The sequence below is a fragment of the Diabrotica virgifera genome, chromosome 5, assembly GCF_917563875.1.
Source record: "Diabrotica virgifera virgifera chromosome 5, PGI_DIABVI_V3a".
In the NCBI taxonomy this organism is placed as follows: domain Eukaryota; kingdom Metazoa; phylum Arthropoda; class Insecta; order Coleoptera; family Chrysomelidae; genus Diabrotica; species Diabrotica virgifera.
The window spans coordinates 217,234,221-217,255,719 of record NC_065447.1 but is presented as its reverse complement, the minus strand read 5'-3'; the positions used below and the strand labels follow the sequence as shown (position 1 = coordinate 217,255,719).

The window sequence follows — 21,499 nt, the reverse complement described above, 5'->3', positions numbered from 1 at the left end:
TGGATGTGTTGTCGGGCAAGTTCATGAATGTTGTTCATTCGTAACTTCAGGCGGTCTACGTATTCTTCGCCTGCAACATATTCCTCGGAAGGTCTGCAGCCAAACTCTAGGTCGCAGGGCAAACGAACTTCACGACCCAACATCAGGCAGGTTGGTGTTTGACCTGTAGTTTCATTCACGGCCGAGCGGTAGGCCATCAGGAATAAATGAATGTGTTGGTCCCAATCTCGCTGATGTTCAGATACAACTTTGGACAAGTGTTTACCCATCGTTCGGTTCATCCTCTCGACCATTCCATCCGATTGAGGATGCAGGGGTGTTGTTCTGGTCTTATTGACACCAATCAATTTACAAACGTTTTGGAAAAGAGCTGACTCAAAGTTTCGCCCTTGGTCGGAGTGGATCTCCAAGGGAACACCAAATCGGCTGAAGAATTCTTTAACAAGTACCTCTGCAACGGTAGCAGCTTCTTGATTCGGTAATGCATAGGCCTCGGTCCATTTCGTAAAATAGTCCATGGCTACCAGAATGTATTTATTTCCAGCATCGGTTTCTGGAAATGGACCTGCAATGTCGATTGCTACTCTTTCCATAGGACTTCCAACATTGTACTGTCTCATGGGTGCTCTCTTTTTACCAACTGGACCATTACCGGATGCACACAGTTCACATTTCCGGCACCATCTTCTTACATCATCTTTACAGTTCACCCAATAGAACCGTTCTCGAACCTTTTGCAGAGTCTTCGTAATACCAAAATGTCCATCTGATGTACCGTCATGCAACTGACGCAATACTTCTGACACTTTACTTTTAGGTACAATCAACTGCAGCTTAGATTCTGTACCATCATCGTTCTCAAAGGTTCTGTACAGAAGATCATCTTTTAGTACCAGGCAATTCCATTGGCTCCAGTAGGCCTTGACTTCTGGACTACATGCACTAATGTTCTGCCAACTAGGTCTCTCACCTTGCTGCATCCAATCCAATACTCTTTTTATACATGGATCATCTTCTTGGGCGTATTGTAGCTGTTGGGGCTGCCATTGTTCATTAACTACGGTAGTTCGTCTCACAGGGCAACGCTGTTCCTCTACTTTAAGCCGGTGATTACAACTTTCACCGCATGGCCGTATCGAGGAAGCATCTGTATTTGAACGAACTCTTCCAGCCCTCTTCACGCGTCTCTTCGGCATCGTGTCACGAATCACCCTCCGTACCATTTCCACCAAACGTTCATCTTTTCTCTTATCGCCTTTTTCCACGGCTATTACTCGATTGTTTCGTGAAGCTTGGCTAGCTGCTTCGTGTTCCAAGGCAATAGCAAGTGCTTCATCTAAAACTTTCGGTCTTGCTAGTCGTAAAGCTTTCTGTAGTTCACTATCTTTCAGCCCATTGACGAAGGTATCTACTGCAATTTCTTCTAAAACGCTGTCTGGCACCTCTGGATAAGCCAACCGCACCACACGAGCCACATCTGCTTCAAATTCTTGCAGATTCTCACTTGCTCGTTGACTTCTACTTCGCAGTTGTGCTTTGTATACTTGTTGTAGATGGGCATCTCCATAGCGTTTTTCTAGACGAGTGAACAAGGTCTGGTAACAATTTTCTTGACCCTTAGGAATTGATCTTAATATATCTGCAGCATCACCTCGCAAAGCAGCAGTCAAGGAAACAGCCTTTTCCTGTTCGGTCCAATGATTGGCGGTCGCAATAGCTTCAAATTGTCTAAGATATATGGACCAAGAGGACTTTCCATCGAATGGTGGTAATTTGAATCTCATATTATGCGACGTTTCGTCTCTCGATAGTTCATCTTTCACTACAGGATCTAACGCTGCTGCATTAACTGATGGTTGTACTTTTGTATCGGTTATCATGCTCTCTAGTTGTTTGATCTTTTCTTCTACGGTCTCTACACTTTTCTGCATCTTATCGAATGTTCTAGAAACTTCTTCAAATTTCTCGTCATTCTGTCTACAAACGTCTTTAATTACTTGAGAAACACTTTCAAATTTCTCGTCGCTTTTTCTAGAAGTTTCATCGATCTTTTGAGAAACACTTTCAAATTTCTCGTTGTTCTGTCTACTAACTTCTTCAAGTTTCTCGTTATTCTGTCTACTAACTTCTTTAATTACTTGAGAAGTCTCGTCAAATTTTTTAGCAACGTTTTCGAATTTCTCGTCGCTTTTTCTAGAAGTTTCATCGATCGTTTCAGAAACAGTTTTTAATTTCGATAAGATTGCTTGTTCTGCTGACTGGAAGTGGAACGTCTTTGGGTCTTCTCCGTTCTTCGTGAGGACATCCTCGAGTCGTGCTTGTAGGACTATCTTGAGCCCACTGCTGTCCAGATCCCGTTCCTCTAGCTGTTCACGGAGCTGTTTTACTGTAAGTTCTTGTAGCAACATCTTTGGTCGGCACACACGTACTTTCCAAAATGTCTTTTAACAGTCTTTCCGAATACCGAACAATCAACACACTTTAACTATTCCCGACGAATAAAGTCCAAAAGTCTTTTAAAGTCTTTCCGAATACCGAACAATTAACGCACTCCGGTTATTCCCGACGAATAAAGTTCAAAAGTCTTTTAAAGTCTCTCTGTAATTCACTTATTTATATCGCACTAAGTTAACCGAACACCGACACCAACTGTAACGTGACTATTGTAATTACTTATAATTACAATAAAACTAGCGATTCGTATTTATATACGACTTTATTATTTATTTATACAAGTTTACTTTACAAACTTTAGCTTAAGACTAAACTGTATTTACAAATATGCCCGTATTTATACCCAGTTGTTATTCTGGAACAATCGACGCCCATCTCTAGCTATCAGCGTGTTCCGCCTACGGATCGTACGTTCGAGAAGTCCCTCCTCCTTTCCGCCGAGGCCTAGATTATTCGATGACGTCATTCTCGAGGTGTTTACTGTTATACGGCGGTCGTCCAAGATTTCTCTTTTGTTACAATACGCAATTTTATTGAATTTCGCTTTCAGCGAGTGTCAGTGTAAATAAATGGTTCAAATTTTATTTTATTTCCATCTACGCTTTTAAGGCGTAGTTCAAAACAACTAGCTCTAAGTGATTTGCCCAAGGCAATTGAGCAGAATAAAGTAAGCATGCTTAAATTTGGTTTGTTTTAATCGAAGCGACACTAAGTGTTTTGAGCCGCATTTAAGATAGAATTGGAATATTAATATCAAACTAACATCGAAAATATAAATTTAAGACCCGTATTAACCTTATGTACAGAATAAGAATTTAAATAAGTGAATTAAAACGTAGGATTTTTGAATCTTTACAAGTTGTATATAAATGGCGTATATAAATCGAACAACTTGATAATAGTCCCTTATCATCATTAGTTTGTCAACAAATGTGATTTTTTTTTACTTTTAGATGTCACTCTAGGGGAGACAACGAACGAGGTGAAATTAGAGACTTATCCTCTACCACCGATGCCGATATTTCATCGAGACATAATAAGTTCACAACAATCGACGGATACCGATAGAACGGCATCCCAGACGTCAGAAAGTGCGAGTACGGATTCAGACAAGACCCCCGTTAGGGTTGATTCCCAGGACAGTCAAGTGTCCGACAGTGATACAATTACTGATCCTCACAGATGGCCTCGACAGAATAGTGTAAGTATTTTCGATCAACAAATTTATATAATATGAGCTATGGAAAATGTATTACGTCTGGTTTTATATTTAATTAAAAGAATTGCAACTTAAGTACTTCAAGTGTTGATAAAACTTCTGTATTCTTCAGTCAGGTCTTAGATTTTATGTTTAGATGTTACTCAAGATGGTACACAAATTTTAATGCTTCTTCAAATACTAATCAAAGTTCTATACAAACTTTCAATCTATAAACAGCGTAGATAATATACAGCGTCGGAATACGAAGAACTGAACTATACGATTTAATTTTCAATTGAATGATATTATCGACATTGATATTGTCTGTACCGGTTGGCAGTGGCGGCTCGTGACCTCAGTATGCGGGTAGGCTACACATATAGTTCGGGTAGGCGACAAAAAATATCCTACACCTACAATTTGTAATACATTTTGAGCCGTCTTGCAATACTAAATGTAATCTATGAGCGCAACAATGTGTAAAAATTGCTTTTGGAGCATCTACTTTAATTTTTGATTGTAATCCCTTTAAAGAGCCAGCCATTACACTTGCACCATCGTAAAATTGAGCAATTTATTTATTTTTGTAATCATATGGCTCAAGCACGTTTGAAATTAAACTATATAGAGCGTCTGCAGATCTATTATCGCTAACATCAAAAAACCCTAAAAATCTTTCTGTTACCTGACCAACTTTGTTAACAAAACGGATTGTTAAAGTACACTGTGATTTTTCGGTTATATCAGTAGTATCGTCAGCTAGTATAGAAAAAAGTTGACTTTCATTAATTTCTGTTGAAATTTCATTTTTTACGTAATCGGCAAGACAATCTATTAAATCATTTTGTATTGTTTTTGACAAACCCGTGAACACCCCTTCTATTTTTTAACATGATCCTGGATTTCCTGATCGCGTTTAACTACCAAATTAAAAATTTCTTTAAAATTACCCATGTTTGAAGAATTATGGCTCTCATCACGACCGCGAAATGCAAGTTCTTGTTTTACTAACAGAATTGTAACATCAATTTCTTCAACTTCTTCAATCTTTTTCAACTTCTTCATTATATATCTTATTAGATAGAGAAATTTGTCCAGCTAAAGCACTGTCAATAGTTTGTTTATTTTTTTCTAACCGTTTTAAACCTAAGCAATTGTTTAAATGTTCTTTCGAAGATTCATGTTTTTTTACACTATAGTTGATTTTTTAACCAAGAGGAGTAAACTAAAAAGACAGTTTCACACCCAAGAAAGTTACTAAAAAAGTCACCAAATTCATCTTCTTTTTTCGTTGATCATATCAGCTTTCGATGATAATCCATACATATTATATTATACTAACACATCGCTAAAGAGTTCTAAAAACAACTGTTTTTATATAAAAGTAGACTAAAAATCTAAAAATTAAAGGAATAATGCAGAAAACACAAAAAATCGCTGATATACTTAATTAACCTATAAAATGACAGAAGTGCCAAAATTTCATAAATGTCATTAGTGTCAAAATTTAATAACAGTGGAGTAAACTTGCCTGCGGTTAGACCAATTAGAAACAAGCATTACAGCGCGGTAAATTTGAATCACTCCTCTTGGTTAAAAAACAAACAATAGCTGATAAATTTTTCAAATCTGAATATCCCTGACTCACCCAAACATTTTGCTTCAAATTTGAGAGCAACAGACAAGGCCAACAGAAAAGTGAATTTTTAAAATAACTTCCGCTTAGCCATTTATGATTTTCATACCATATTGTTTTAAACGATCTCGAAAATGGTCGATTGTCTTTTGTCTTATCTGTGGATAAAATTGTTAAATTTGGTAAAGGCCGGCCCATTGAAATAATTTCTGATCTTTCTTGATTTTGGCGCCTTGAAAAAGGCGTCTCGATCAAACTGCATATTACATCGTTTAAAATATTCATATTCGATGACTAAAGTTTTTCCACCAATAAAACTAACACACCTACGTTTCAACAACGTCAAATATTACTTATTTTATTTATGTATCAAGTAATAATTTACTCTTCGAATAAATTGATAAGTTAACAATTAACCTCGCTTTAAATTTTTAATTATCTATATCAGTGGTTCCCAACCTTTTATGTCTGGCGACCCACCTTCTGATGTGTTTTCATATTCGCGACCCATCTTTCACCCTTGATGGCTACATGACGTGCTACTCAGCTACTGTAAGAGCCACGCCGCGACCCACTAGTGGGTCGCGACCCACCGGTTGGGAAACGCTGATCTATATAATCTAATAACACAATTCGTCAGTTAAACTTTAAATTATCCAAATTGTATTGAAACACAATAAAAATATAATGGACGACTGACAAATAACTATTCACAGATTTATTTGTCGTTAGTGAATTATTACTAAATTAATATAAAATTAAAATGCCCTTCAATAGACCGATCTCAAATTTACCTGTTTATTATTCAGTTTTCATAAACAAATTTAAATTGTCCTACCTAGTTTTATTCAATACTTAACCTACTAATAACAGCCAAAATCAAAAAACAATTATTTAAAACAGTTTCACAAGACACAAGAGAAGCAACTGATAAAATTTTGTAGGTCCGGCTATAAGACTCTGTGCCTATCCGCCCGCTTTCAAAATCGTAGAATACGGTCGCTACCAGCAGACCTGTAGCAGGCCTACTCGCATAAACAGAGAGAGATCGCACGTCAATTCGGTGTTGGCGTCGTTCTATTTCAGGCTACGTTTTCAAGTGCCTGACCAAGGAAGAATATAGAATCTTATACAGTACTACTGATACTACAAGGAGCGTACAATAATTATAACTACGGAGAAATTTTTTTGGATATTTTTAAAAATAATTTGGATAATTTTTGCTATTTTATTGTAGGTATTGTGTCAAAATTTATAAATTACAATTTTGAAATAAGTAATTTATATTAATAATTTATATTATTGTACTACATTTGAAAAGGGTAGGCGGCGCCTACCTTACCTACCCCGACGAGCCGCCCCTGCCGGTTGGCTTGGACGGCAGAGACGTTCGCATAATTGCAAATTTGTATTGGGATCAAACAACATCAGTTTTAGTAGACGGTTTGGAATCGCAAGCTCTTAATATTAAAAAGGGAGTACGGTAGGGATGTCTCTTGTCGCCCCGCCCTTCTTTTCAACGTTTACTCCGAAAGAATTTTCAGAAATTCATTTTCTGAAAAACAGGAAGGAATAATTGTGAACGGCGAAGTCATAAATAATTTGTGATATATGCGGACGACACAGTACTCCTAGCTTCTACTCGAGATGATCCGCAAACATTACTTGATAGTGTCGTTGAGAGCTGTAAGGAAGCAGGTCTGGATCTGAACATACGGAAAACCAAAACACTCGTAATAAGTAAACAACAGAATATAAAACCGTCTATACAGAGTGAGTCTGTATATTGGAATAAATTCAATAGCTCAAATACTAATTGTTTTTTTGAAAAATGCTCAGATCTGTCGATTAGTATTTCAAATCGAAATTGTTTACATACAATAATAATATATACAGGGTGTCCCAATTTAGAGATATGACGTCATCGTTGATTTTCTTAAATGGCAACACTGTCATTTTGATAGCTATTTTGATAGAGTGTGAAAAGTTATACATAAGTTGAAATACTAATCGACAGATCTGAGCATTTTTCAAAAAAACAAGTTAGTATTTGAACTACTGAATTTATTCCAAATTACAGACTCTTATTTTTCATAACTTTGTTATTTTTTATTATCTTGTAAATGGTAGGGAATAAAAACTTGATATCTTGCAGTTATGTACAACTTTACACACCTTATCAAAATAGCTACCAAAATGACAGTGTTGCCATTTAAGAAAACCAACGATGACGTCATATCTCTAAATTAGGACACCCTGTATACATTATTATTGTATGTAAAAAATGTCGATTTGAAATACTAATCGACAGGTCTGAGCATTTTTCAAAAAAAAAACAATTAGTATTTGAACTATTGAATTTATTCCAAATGTATACAATATGTAAATAATACCAAACTTGAGCAAGTTTATCAAATTGTTTACCTTGGATATCAATTAAATTGTAACGCGGCGAGTCACGGCGAAATTATATCTAGGATAGAGTAGGCCAGACTTTTAGAAGGATGTCCAAGGTGTTATGTAACAGAGACATAAAATTGGCATTGCGGACCCGCCTACTTCGCTGCTACGTGTTCCCGGTCTTACTTTATGCTGTTGTGTCCTGGACTTTGAATAAAATTGATCTAAATCGCCTGGAGGCTTTCGAAATGTGGTGTTATAGAATAGTTTTAAAAGTTTCTTGGGTGGAGAGGATTCAAAACTCCACAATACTAGAACGTCTCAGTAAAACTACTGTGATTGTATGAAGCATCAAGAGTAGAGAGCTGGAGTGTTCTGAATGAGAGGTCCCAAATATAGGCTGCTACAAAATATTATGCAAGGTAAAATAGCAGGCAAACGTAGTCCAGGACGAAGAAGATCCCTCATGGTTGAAGAACTTCTGAGATTGGTATGGTATTGATACGAACATGACGCTATTTAGGTTGGCAGTGAATAAAATTAAGATAGCTATGATGGTAAACAACGTTCTGAAAGGACATGGTACACGAAGAAAGAAGGTGGCTTTTCCGCTTTTTTGAGCTATTACTACATTATTAAGTTCTTTGGTTGCTTTTTTCATTCAATCATCTGTGGATGGTGGAGAACAAGGTCTATCGTTGTCAAAAAGTGTCTGAATGTATTTCCATCTCTCCAGTTTGTCTTTTGTGCCTATAATTATTTCGTTGTTATTTCTTAATATTGTTTCCCGTCTCTTTCTGTGTCTATATGTCATTTCTTTCACTTTTTTTATGTCATTAAAGGTGTCGTATCTTTCTTGAAGTTGTTCAATTTCTAGACATTTTGTTGACATCCAGTTTTTTTGCTTGTCTGCACGTTTTTCTAATAATTTTCTTGATTTGGATTGTATTCTATTGGGCTTGTTTTATGTTTTCGTCCTACGTCCATGAGGTCCATGATCTCTTGCTTTTCCATTCTTGTTTACTGTTGTTTTTCGTGAACCCAATGTCTTCTTCTTGTATCTTTGTTATTTTCTTTTTAGAGCAGTTTATGTTACTTCAACGCCTGTCTGTAAGTATGTTGGTAAACCTATTATTTCATTGGAAGCATGAGGTGTTGTAAGTACGCTTGGAGTAAGTCTTCATTTCCTGTATTCAAGTATTCTACCATCAATGCCAGGTCTTGAGTAAGGGTTTCTTCGAGTGTGTTCATTTTTGTGTTGGGTTGCGAGGAGCCTACATGAACTTTGTGAATGTGATAATTGGTGGCCAGTCAGATAAAAATTGATTAAGAGAGGCGCGAGTACGGATCCCTAGGGGAGGCCGTTGCTTAGGATTTTTGTGAGAGTTGTGTTGGATACTATGGTAGGGGAGCAAAGTATGCTAAATGTGCAGTTACTCGAGCGTTATGGGGACCTATTGGGTTGTGAAGAGTAGGTCCTAAAACCAAAAAAAGTTAAGTAAAGTTTTCCATTTTAGGGCCAATTTCTCATATCGAGTTCAACTCCAGTTTAACCTGAACTTCTAGTAAACGTCAGTTTAAAGTCAAAATCGTCTTTCTCAATTCGCACGTTCAACCGATGGCAGTTTAAACTTGAACGATGCTTGAACGGTGGAATTCGGCCGTTCAAAGATTTCAGAACTCAGTTCAGATGATTTCATGGACTACGCATGCGTTGTATTAACACGAAACGCTGTCATAATATAAATATATCCTATTTTATTATATTAAGCCTCACGATAAACGATAACATTATTTTTGTTTTTATAATATTTATTTATAATTATTAAAATGACTATTTGACTATAAATACTTAAATTTAACTTTATTCAAAACCAGCATAAAAAACGTAGTTCAAAATGGCGACAGTTTTTTACCTTTTGCCATCTATTGGCATTTCTCGAAAGCTGTAGAACGAGCGCTGACATGAACGTGCAATGAGAAATGCATTCCAAACAAAACCGAAGATCACGGCTGAACCTGGTTCAACTGAACCATAGATTACAGCAGGTATGAGAAATCGACCCTTAGTGGGCGCTTGCCATTTTTTAATTTAATTTTCCATTTCCAACAATGGTTTTTTCCGATTATAACGCCATCTATCCATAATTCGAAAAAATGTTTTGAGTAAAAGTTACTTATTTTTACGCAAGGAATCCAAATCCGCAATAAAAAAATGGGGGCTCCTATTTAAGATTTTAAAGTAACCCCCCACCCCACCTCCGTGGGGGGTCGTGTTTAGTGCCATTCGATAGATTTTTCAAAAGTATTGAATAAGTGTATTTTACAGTTTTTCGATCTGATGTTCATTTCGCGAAATATCGCGGGATTCGTATTTAAAATATTAAATTTGCTCCCCACCCCTCTCCGTGGGAAGTCGTGTTTGGTATCATTCGATAGATTTTAAAAAATATTGAGCACATATTTTTTAGTTTTTCGATCTGTCATTCATTTCGCGAAATATTCGCTTTTTTCTTGTGAAACTTTGGGACTCACCCATTTCCTTACGCCCGGCTCAAATCGTCAGATTTTTGAAATATACACTCTTTTGCATGTACTTAACTTACCTTATCTTAATCTGACAATGTCGAGTATTTTTAAGGATAGATTTTTTTTTCGGGTCCCCTTAACGAACTCCCCTGTGTTAAGAGCCAATATATGGTAGAGGTACATATGCAGGGTACCAGGTTTCTCCCCATATGCTAATCTGACGCGCTCGAGTAACTGCAAAAATCCCCGCTTGGGCTCCCCTACCACTAGGGTCAATATTGATGATAAATAATTTTTTTTAGATTAATCTAATTGGACAAGTAAAATTAATTTGTTGTTTATAAAATGTGGAGAAAATTACGTGAAATACAGATACATTCACTTCAATGATACTGTAAAATCTCTTTTATTGCTGTTAATTAATCTTTTACATAAATTAATTGTTTGTGTACTCTATTAAATGTACTCTTCTGTTTATCTTTCAGCTTTCAATGCGAGAATGGGATATTCCTTACGACGAATTAAAAATGGGAGATGTCATCGGAACGGGCCGATTCGGCACAGTATACAGAGGTCAATGGCACGGTGACGTAGCTGTAAAAGTATTAAATGTTAATTATTTAAAGGACGAAAAAACTTTAGAGCAATTTAAAAACGAAGTTTCGACTTTTAGGAAAACTAGGCACGAAAATCTAATTTTGTTTATGGGAGCGTGCATGAAACCGCCTAAGTTGGCCATAGTTACCAGTTTAATATCGAAAGGAATGACATTGTACACTCACATACATCTCAGGAAAGAAAAATTTAATATGAATAAGACGACGAATGTAGCTCAGCAAATATCTCAGGTGAGTATTGGGATAGATCTTTTCGGTTAATGTTTAACCCGGAAGCAGTCGCGCCGGTAGAAAAAATCCATTTTATCCTTTTCCGTGATAACTTGATGAAAAATTTTGCAACATAACTTTCCACTAGTTAGTGCCTCGAGGAAGATTGTAGAAATGCGTAGGTACTTTTTTTAATTTTTTTTAAATTTTGTTTTAATTTTTTTATTTTTTTTTGTGGAATTGATGGCTTTGGTGAGAACCAATTAGCTTTAAAATTGTTAGAAATATATATTTTTAATATATTCTTTTTCTCATGATCATCTTTCAGTGCGTCACAGTTTTTCGATTTCTCTCTAACGCATTAAATTGTATGTGACAGAAAAAAAGGCACGTCTCTGAATACTTTGGTAATTATTCTAGTTCGGTGATTATTCTAGTTGTCGATAGATGGCGCCATAATAAAAAAAGAATTATTTATTAAATAAAATAATAATATTATCAATATAATCTGTACAATTTATAAGACTATACAAATGAAAGAAAATACCATTTTATAAATGCAATAGACACAATTGATTTGGTTTTATTCCAAATTGAAAATAAAATTTGACAACTGTCAGATTTAACTAAAATGTCACGTTAGAATAAATGTGTATTATCACGGACTTACCTTTTTTTCTATAATTTGTGACGCACTGAAAAATGTTCATGAAAAGGAGAATAACAAGTAAATAAAAATATAAAATAAAAATTTGTGTTAAATTCGTATTTGAATTCGTATTGTTAGATAAAATCTAACGCGCGACTGCTTACGTGACAGAAGAAAGCGCGACTGTTGCCGGGTTAATATTCAGAACCGCAATTTTGAAACCAAAAGGTCTAGTCTAGCCGGTAAGGTCCCAGCGATATTCCAAAAATAAAAATCCCATGCTGTTCTACATCAAAAAATGTTCAACCAAAAGCATTTTTAGACCCCTAGCCTCACCTAACCCCCCCCCCCCCCACCAAAAACGTATTTTTTCGTTTTTTGATATCTTCGTTTCTCATCATCGTAGAAACTTAATTTTTATTTTAATTTGTAGAATTTTTTATTGCCTAAGCATAGTATTTTTAGCGCGAAATTAATTTTTTTTTCTCTTGAAATTTTTAAACTTTGTTTAAAAAACTGAGCCGAACAAAATGTCGAAAAAAATTATATTATTTATTGAGTGTCAAATTATCATTTTTCGGTATTTTCTTTTTGACTCCTGATTCAATTTTAAAATCATCTCTGCCTTATTTTCCTTGAAGTACAGGGTTATTCATTATATTTTGACCCCCCCCCCCTGTAGACTGCTATATTTATAGAATTAGAAAAAATGAAAAATACAAAATTTACACGATTTTTATGTAGTTTTCGAAAATGGTAGTAGAAAAGCAAAGAAGGTGCAAACAAAATGGCGGTAGATGTTAACTTTGTTAATTTAAATGGAACACCCTGTATATGGTTACACATTTGAATAGAACGTTTGTAACGAACATTTCCATATTGAGTTTGATGGGCCTATCTGGAAGAACAAGCGAAATACTAGATATTAGATACGGACAAAGTGTATGATAATTCGAATGACACAGTCTAAATGATTAAAGATAAAATTAGAGAAATAATTTATGATTTAAACGATATTAATAATAATGCTGTTTTGAACTGTTTAAATAATTTAAAAAGAAGATATCAGCTTTGTGTTTCATATAATGGAGGTCACTTCGAGCAACACTAGTAGTATTATTAGTTAACAGTAAATTGTCTATAGTAATTGCACAAGAGCTGAAATTATGTCAAAGTGTCACGAGGGCAACAATTCTATATTAATTTTAGAGATCGTGTGCAATTTGTTGCGATTATTTCATGAATAAAACTGTTCAAAACCAAAATTTTATTGTAATTTATTTATGTAAGTACAAATTAGTACAATTAAACACACAGTTGTTATAAATATTTGACGGTTGAAAGTCATCACTTTTATAATTTTTAAAACATTAATTGTCATTAATGTCACTGAATGTATTTTTTCATAGCAACGAAGGGCATTTGACGTAATATACTTGACGACAGGAAATTATCAAAAATTATGAGTTTAATTTTTATTTCTGTAGCTTTCTATTGGTCAGAATCTCCTATGAATGAAATAATCGTTGTTATTTTAATATTCTAAGTTAGTGTTCCATTCCTTACAGTAATTTTTTTAATACCTATAATATTTTAATATTTTCAGCTTCCGTGTAACCCATTCTAATTAAATATTATAAATTGTCAAAATATAACATTGTTGTATCATTGTCATAGCATACCATCATGACTGAGATTTGTTCAAAATATCTAGTGTCTCGCTTATTTTTCCAGATAGGCCAATCAAATTCAATATGGAAATGTTCGTTACAGAACGTTCTATTCAAATTTGTAACCATATACAGGGTGTTCCACTTAAATGTTAACATCTGAAGCCATTTTGTTTGCAACTTCTTTGTTTTTCTACTATCATTTTCGAAAACTACATAAAAAATCGTCTAACTTTTGTTTTTTACATTTTTTTCTAATTCTGTAAATAAAGCAGTTTACAAGGGGGTCAAAATATAGTGGATAACCCTGTACATCCCAAAAAAATCGAAACGTATTTTTTCGTTTTTTGACGATATCTTCGGTTCTAATTATCGTAGAAACTTCCCTTTTTATTTTAATTTGTAGGTTTTTTTTTATCGCCTACATGTTCTTTTTTTGCAAAATTTTTGGATCGAAAATCAAATTTTTTAACGCTTTTGAAATTTTTATACATGGTGTTTCTAAATAAGTGTGACAAACTTTAAGAGGTAATTATACATAAAAAAATAATGACAGTTTGCTTGATAAACATATGTCCGTAGATGTTTCGTTTCCAAGATACGGGGCGTTGAAATTTTTCTTATAAACTGACGATTTATTTATTGCTCTAAAACCGGTTGAGATATTCAAATGAAATTTCGTGGGTTTTAAGAGGTAATTATTGCTCATTTTTTAATATACAATTAAGAATTTTACATTCACCATTGGCTCACATACGGGTAATGGTCTGAATTTTTTAAAGAAAAAAAAAATAGTACACCACTCAGATATTTCAAATTAAAAATCATTTTTGAATTCCTGTTCAATTTGTGATGAAAAATCTATCTTCCCTTTTTTTATACGAGGCGCCGTTTTCATACAAAAAATAAAACATCTTAACGCTTACAAAGTATTCGACATACATATTCTATAAGTGTTATTCGATATTCAATATACAATAAATGTACAAACGTAAATTTTAAAATGTTATATTATTTTGTTCTAGGGAATGGGTTATCTTCACGCTAAGGGTATTATACACAAAGATTTAAAAAGTAAAAATATATTTGTTGAAAATGGAAAAGTTGTCATAGCAGATTTTGGACTATTTAGCGTAACCAAGTTATGTTTTGGAAATAGGTAAGTAATTATTCAATTAAGTATCTTTTTTGTAACTCATGTGTTCAAAGAAATAATTATTGTACTTATTATCTTCGTGAATTTCTAATCCAGTTCTCATGCTTGTTTCTCTGAAATTTTTAGGCGTTCGTCTGATCTCCGGTTTTTTAGCATTATCTGGAAATCCATTGTTGTTCTTATCCGCTTTAATGCTCTTCGAGCATTGAAGTTCTAAAATAACTACTCTTAAAGTCAACCAAATATATCTATAAACCGTGTATCGTTCTTACACGACGAAAAGAGTACAAGAATGATGGTATTTACTTGCGCAAATTGTTGATGTACTTGTCGAATATAAATATTCCTAACATCGACCTATAAGCTTTATTATCTTGCTTACTTTAATCGCTATCGGCACTGTTTTTAAAGTCCTTGCTAACTTATCCCTTTGTTTTAGCAATTCTATAAAACCTTTTTATCCCCTCAGTTGTTTCCAACTCTTTATACAGCTTTGTAGACGATATTTCTTTAGTAGTAGTTACAATGCATTTTGCCTCTCTTTACTACCTTGTATATATCCTTATCTTCCTCTCTTTTATACCTGTTATACCTCTTTCTAGCCTTTCTTCTCCCTAACCTTCTGTTGCACTTCATCGTTCCACCACCAAGTTTCCTTGATCTTAGGCCATTTACCAGATGTTTCTCCTGACACTTCCTCTCCCATTCACACCACAACTTTGCTGTAGGCTTCCTGTGAGTAATTTACGTATATTTTCCCTCAAGCTCTTCCAGCACCTTACTCTTGAAGACTTTTGCCAAATCCTTTCTCAGATCCTTTCTTTCTCAGATTCTCACTAACATCAGTCAATGTTAACTAGCTACATACTCACCCTTTTTATCACTTTACAGTTGGTAACCTCTTTTAGCTGGCTTCTACACAACACAAAATCTATCTGATTTTACCTTCCCCACTACTCTAGGTAACAAACTGATACTATTAGTATACATATTATTCAGTCTTCACACTATTTCCTTCATCATTTCTTGTTCCCATCCCCAATCTCTTTCTCTACCAATATGTCCATTCAAATCACCTCCCATAAAATACTTTTCGTTCACAGGAATTTCGAGCATCTCGCAATCAAGTGCACTTCATAATTCTTCACACCCTACCTGTGGGGCGTAGACACACGTGATGTTTAAGTTGGTACCACCTATATTCATTTGGACACTCATTATTCTATCAATTCTTCTGGTCACCCTTACCAGATGTTCCTTCCACTCGTTCAAAATTCCACTGCGTTTCTGCCATGATGTTCACACTACCGTATATTAACTTGTATTCGTTTCCAAGATCTCTCGATTTATTCCCTTTCCAACGAGTTTCTTACAATCCTTTTCCTCTGCATTAAATCGGTGAGCTCTCTTTCTTTATCTGTTATACTTCCGACGCTGAGAGTTGCAGTTTTTAGGACTAGCTTCTTTGACCCCTTCCGTCCTCTAAGGGGTAGCCCTAACTTACTTTTCGCAGGGGTCAGGCGAGGCTACAACTACACGTCGCTAACGGGGAACGCCTTAGCCCCTATACTGTTTTCCGTATTCCTTCTTTCTATGTTTTGAGTAAGATTTTTTTACTGCTGGATGCTCTACCCGATGCAAACCCTCCTCCTTGATCAGGATTTGGGAGCTACACTGGTAGTTACTGGGTTACTCAATCCACCCAGTCACTACTGGAAGTAGAGATGTTTTTTATATGCATGATATGTCTTATATGCATGTGACAGCGCCCATGCTGTCTAGTGGGCTTGTACTTATATAACATTTTTTTAGGCGAACAGATAGTTTAGGAATACCTCCCGGTTGGCTATGTTATTTATCACCGGAGATAATGCGAAGTTTACATGCACATCAACCTCACGATGAAGAACTGCCATTTAGTAAGGCTTCAGATGTCTACGCTTTCGGGTAAGCTATTTCATTTTACAAAATATCTATTCAGATACTCATTCAGATATTCAGATTATAAAATTCACATTTAAAAATCTATTCTTAGGTCTAAACTCCCATCGTTACTAATTGAAAATTTTCAAATATTTTTTTAGAACCGTATGGTACGAATTGCTGTGTGGTGAATGGCCTTTTAAAGCTCAACCACCCGAAGCAGTCATCTGGCAAGTAGGAAAAGGAATGAAACAACCCCTTGCGAATCTTCAAGCGTCTAGAGATGTAAAGGTAAGTATTCATAACGATAAAAAAACAATAAGATAAGTGTCACAATGAAAAATTTTGAACATACGTTTCGATCATTTATACAATTTTTTGTTCGACTGTCACGATATGGTATGGTACGTAGGGGCAGGGTCCACTTGTGAGCCCTTCAGACACTTAAGCCTCCTATGGCGGGTCCATTGTATCACCCCTATCATACGGACCATGTCCATAAGACTCTTGGTCTTCTGCGTTTCTGCCCAGAAACGCAGGGCCCAAGCTGCAACGGGCTTCCATATCTGTTAGAATCAGCAGGGGCTGCAAATCCGAGCTCCTTGTGTCGATCCAAACGTCTAATCTTTTATCAAGCTTATGGCCTCACAGAAAGCCACAAGTCTCTTCAAAGACAACTCCCTCACCTGGCTCGGCCAGGTCAATGCCGGGCACTTCTAGAGGACATGTGAGGAGATTTGCCAAGCAGGTGAAGGTGCCGCCGGAGTCTACAGTGGCCAGTGAGCATACTGGCCACCAGGGAGCATCTTCTACGGTCTAGAGTATAGAAGAAGAAGTTGGCTGTGAAATTTTTGGGACTGTCACGATACTTAATTATACAGAGGTCGGCATAAGTCACTCAACAAAGGACCCCGCAGAAACCTTATGGGAAATGGCTCTCTGTCAAATGCTCTGAAACTTTGGGTTCTGGTAGTCCTTGATGTGTAAAACAAAAGACTCAATGGGCCCCTAGCTCCAAAAAATCATGGTTATAAGATATAAGCCTCTGAAGTTATAGGTACAGTGAGGACGTTTGAGTTGGATTAAATTCATTTTCTCGAGAATGGGTGACTCTGGAGATAAATTACGAAGCAGGTCGATTTTTATTTTTAAATTATAATTTTTTGGTATATACAGTGTGTCCATGGTTGGAGTGCCCAAGAGGAAAAACTTTTTTATTTTCAATTTTAGCGAAAAATGTAATTCTTGATAAAAAGTTTTGCTTGTTCTAAAACCCCATAAAATGAAATAAAATTCAAGTTTTCAAATCCTGCTTAATTTTATAGCCAATTTTATATAAATCCCTATAAATTTTTGCAGTAACTTCGAAATTGTAACAATAATCTAGTGTTGCCAAGCCACAATGTAGCTTAGTAACTGTCAACTCCGATAAATAATTTGCGAATTATCATTTTGTTCGACAATGTTAAATGTTCAATAAAGAATTTATCTTGTGAAAAATTTCATTATTAAAATGATTGGATTAATAATTATTTAATTAATAAATAATTTGATGATTCAGGGAGAACGAAAAAGTCTGGCTTCATAATCTAGAGAAGCGAAAGGGTTGTTCTCCCTTTCGCTTCAGTGCTAAGTTATTATTGTTACAATTTCGAACTTACTGCAAAAATTTATAGGGATTTACATAAAATTGGCTATAAAATTAAGCAGGATTTGAAAAACTTGAATTTTATTTAATTTCATGGGCTTTTAGAAGAAGCAAAACTTTTTATTAAGAATGACATTTTTCGCTAAAATTGAAAATAAAAAAGTTTTTCCTTTTGGGCACCCCATCCGTGGACACACTGTATATCATACTAGTGACGTCATCCATCTGGGCGTGATGACGCAATCGATGATTTTTTTAAATAGGAGTAGGAGTCATGTGATAGCTCATTTGAAAGGTTATTCAATTCTCTATTCAGTAATATAAACATTAACATTTATACAGGGTGTCCAAAAAAATTTTTGAATTAAATTAATTGAGACAAAAAGAAGAATGTATATAATTTATTTAATTCGAAATACATTTTACTGTTGTCCGAAAACAGGGAAAAATGTTTATTTGATAAATAATAAATATTGTTTTTCGCTTAAATTCAATATTAAAGCTGCCACTCACCTGCCTCTTAGCAGTTTGAACATTTAATTTAAGCGAAAAGCAATGTTTATTTTTCAAATTATCATTTTTTTCTGTTTTCTGACAGTAAAATGTATTTCGAATTAAATAAATTATCTACATTCTTCTTTTTGTCTCAATTAAATTAATTAAAAAAAATTTTTAGCACCCTGTATAAATAATTATGTTAATATTTACATTAGTGAATAGAGAATTGTATAACCTTTCAAATGAGCTATCACCCGACCCCTATTCTTAATAAAAAAATCATCTATTGCGTCATCACGCCCAGATGGATGACGTCACTAGTATGATATATACACCAAAAAATATAATTTAAAAATAAAAATCGACCGGATTCGTAATTTATCTCCAGAGTCGCCCATTCTCGAGAAAATGAATTTATTCTAACTCAAACGTCCTCACTGTACCTATATCTTCAGAGGCTTATATCTTAAAACCATGATTTTTTAGAGCTACGCTCCCATTGAGTCTATTGTTCTACACATCAAGGACTACCAGAACCCAAAGTTTCAGAGTATTTAACAGAGAGCCATTTCCCATAAGGTTTCTGCGGGGTTCTTGCATTAGGAGAAAAAAATGTAGCGCCAAAATGAATTTTTTCAAAAAAAGAACAAAAAAGATTCGAAAAATGGTTACTGTAAGTGTTTAAAATTGATGCCCATCTTGATTAATGTATTTATTGCAAGGTTTCGCACCGGAGAGGCAAGTTCGGCGAAGTACGTCTTCAATTGCAGTTCGGAGGTCGGGAAGGGTGCGTAGTCCTCTTGCAAAAGACGCGGTTCTTGAGAAGGCCCCACAGGAAGAAATCACAGGGTGTCAGGTCACATGACCGTGAAGGCCACTCAACGATTCCTCGTCTGCCTATCCATTCTCCAAAATGAACATTAAGATACACCCGCACACATCCCACGTACTATCATGACACCGACACAACTGTCTGAAGCACGAACATGCTTCGTTTTAATCTTTTTAGACAGCTTTGCCAGACTTATGAGCGTTGCCGGACTTCTGCCGTTTTTTAGAGAATGTTGCCAAACTTATGCTGACCCCCGTATAATATTTGTTTTGTGTTTTATGGTGTTTTTTACTCATTGTTGTGATGTTTTTAACAAAAATTTAAAAAGCTAAGAACGAAAATTGCCGAAAAGTATGTTCAAAATGCGTTTTATTTTCTAAATCGTATATGAAACAGGATGATCAGGAAATCTAGAATATATTTTATTGTTTACTTAGGATATATTAATGCTCTGCTGGTCATTCCATTCCAACGACAGGCCTGATTTCATCAGGTTACTAAACATCCTCGATAAGCTGCCAAAGAAACGACTGGCTCGCAGTCCATCTCATCCTATTCATCTTTCTAGGTCGGCTGAATCTGTATTCTAAAAGTTGTTAAGCATTTTCAAAGTATGGTGTACCATTTGCCCGATATGTGTTACATGAAAGACAAAAAATAAATTAAAGTTGACAAATTTTTGTTCAAGTTATTTGCGGAATTATGAGATTGACATTTGGAGAATGTCTCACATTTATTTACTATTCTAATGTTTTTGCAACGCTGTGGGATTCTGACGTCAGAAATCTCGAATGACGTAAGCGTATTTTTGTATTAAAAAAGTATACAGTAATTCCATAGATATAGATATATGTATGTAAAAAAAATATATCATCATCCAATGAACGGTTCAGAAGAAAAATAGCCTTATAGTAAATTTAAGATGATGCGTTAATTTTGACAAGTGTTAATGGGGACATCACTGAAAAATCAATCTCTCTCAAAATTTCATCAATATAACTTTACTCTTAAGTGACTCTAACGGTCAGTTTCACAATCAGTGGTTAACCCTAGAGGTCAACTGACCTTTACCCATAGACTAACTGACAGTTGCAGTTTCACATCCACAGATTCAGTTATGGTCACATGGCTTATGGCCATAAGTTTTTTTTATTTTTCTTATGTTGGTATGAAATTATGGACAATGATCAGCAGAAAGCATTGACAATTATCAGCATTTTTACGGAGAAACATTTTTATGAAGAATTATCAGCATATTATGAACATTGAGAAGTATAGATGAGTTTTGACCAATTTTTATTAGGATAAATTCTATAAATTGTTATATGTATTTCTTTAGGACTATTTGTTGTATATATTTTTTAGGCATTTTATATTTCGTTGTGTAGTTTATTTTGCAGATTAAACAAAAATAAATGTGTGTAATGTGTGGTTAGGATATTCACTGCATGGCCTATGGTTTCTTGCATCATCATATTTGATGTTGATTCTTGCTTTAAAAATTCATATTTTTAACATACCTCCTAAAGGATTGATAACATTTGATATCTAATGGTTGCATCTTTGTTTTTGGACCATATAAATTATTATGCAAAACTTCTTATGGAGTGTATTTTTTCGTAAAATGAATATTAAAAAAGTTTATCATGTTGGGAAACTTTTTTAATATTCATGTATACCTTTTCAACTAAAGTACATACGCTGTATGTACACTTCACGTTATACATAATACACTTCACATTCCTTACTTACTTAATACAGAACTCTTCTACCTTTCGGTGTGAGTTATTGCGGAGTTGGGTCTCCGTCGTTTTCTTCCACATTTCCTTCTATCCATGGATAATGCTTTTGCTTCCTCTCATTTTATTCCTCTTTTGTCTGCTGCTTCCCTCACTTCTTCTGTCCACGTCTTTCTTGGCCTTCCTCTCTTCTTTCTTCCCATATCTTGCGCTTCATATATCTGTCTTACTATTTTTTCTTCCCTTCTCAGTACACTTCATATTATAAATTTTAAATTTTGTTTACGAATAATATTTGTTTCAAGGTCTTTCACCAAAATCGTTAAAATTAAATTGT

At 34.9% G+C, this 21,499-nt stretch overlaps 1 protein-coding gene across 1 annotated transcript in view; it reads left to right on the top strand.

Annotated features, from left to right (window-relative positions):
- Positions 1–20,745, top strand: part of LOC126884634 (kinase suppressor of Ras 2) — a 76,816-nt gene extending 56,071 nt beyond the window's left edge. Inside the window, exons 9-14 of the mRNA XM_050650693.1 lie at positions 3,408–3,655; positions 10,706–11,068; positions 14,392–14,525; positions 16,335–16,469; positions 16,607–16,736; positions 19,861–20,745. Coding sequence (XP_050506650.1) covers positions 3,408–3,655; positions 10,706–11,068; positions 14,392–14,525; positions 16,335–16,469; positions 16,607–16,736; positions 19,861–20,013 — 1,163 coding nt within the window. The 3' untranslated portion in view covers positions 20,014–20,745. The remainder of the gene's footprint in view (positions 1–3,407; positions 3,656–10,705; positions 11,069–14,391; positions 14,526–16,334; positions 16,470–16,606; positions 16,737–19,860) is intronic.
- The last annotated feature ends 754 nt before the right edge of the window (positions 20,746–21,499 follow it).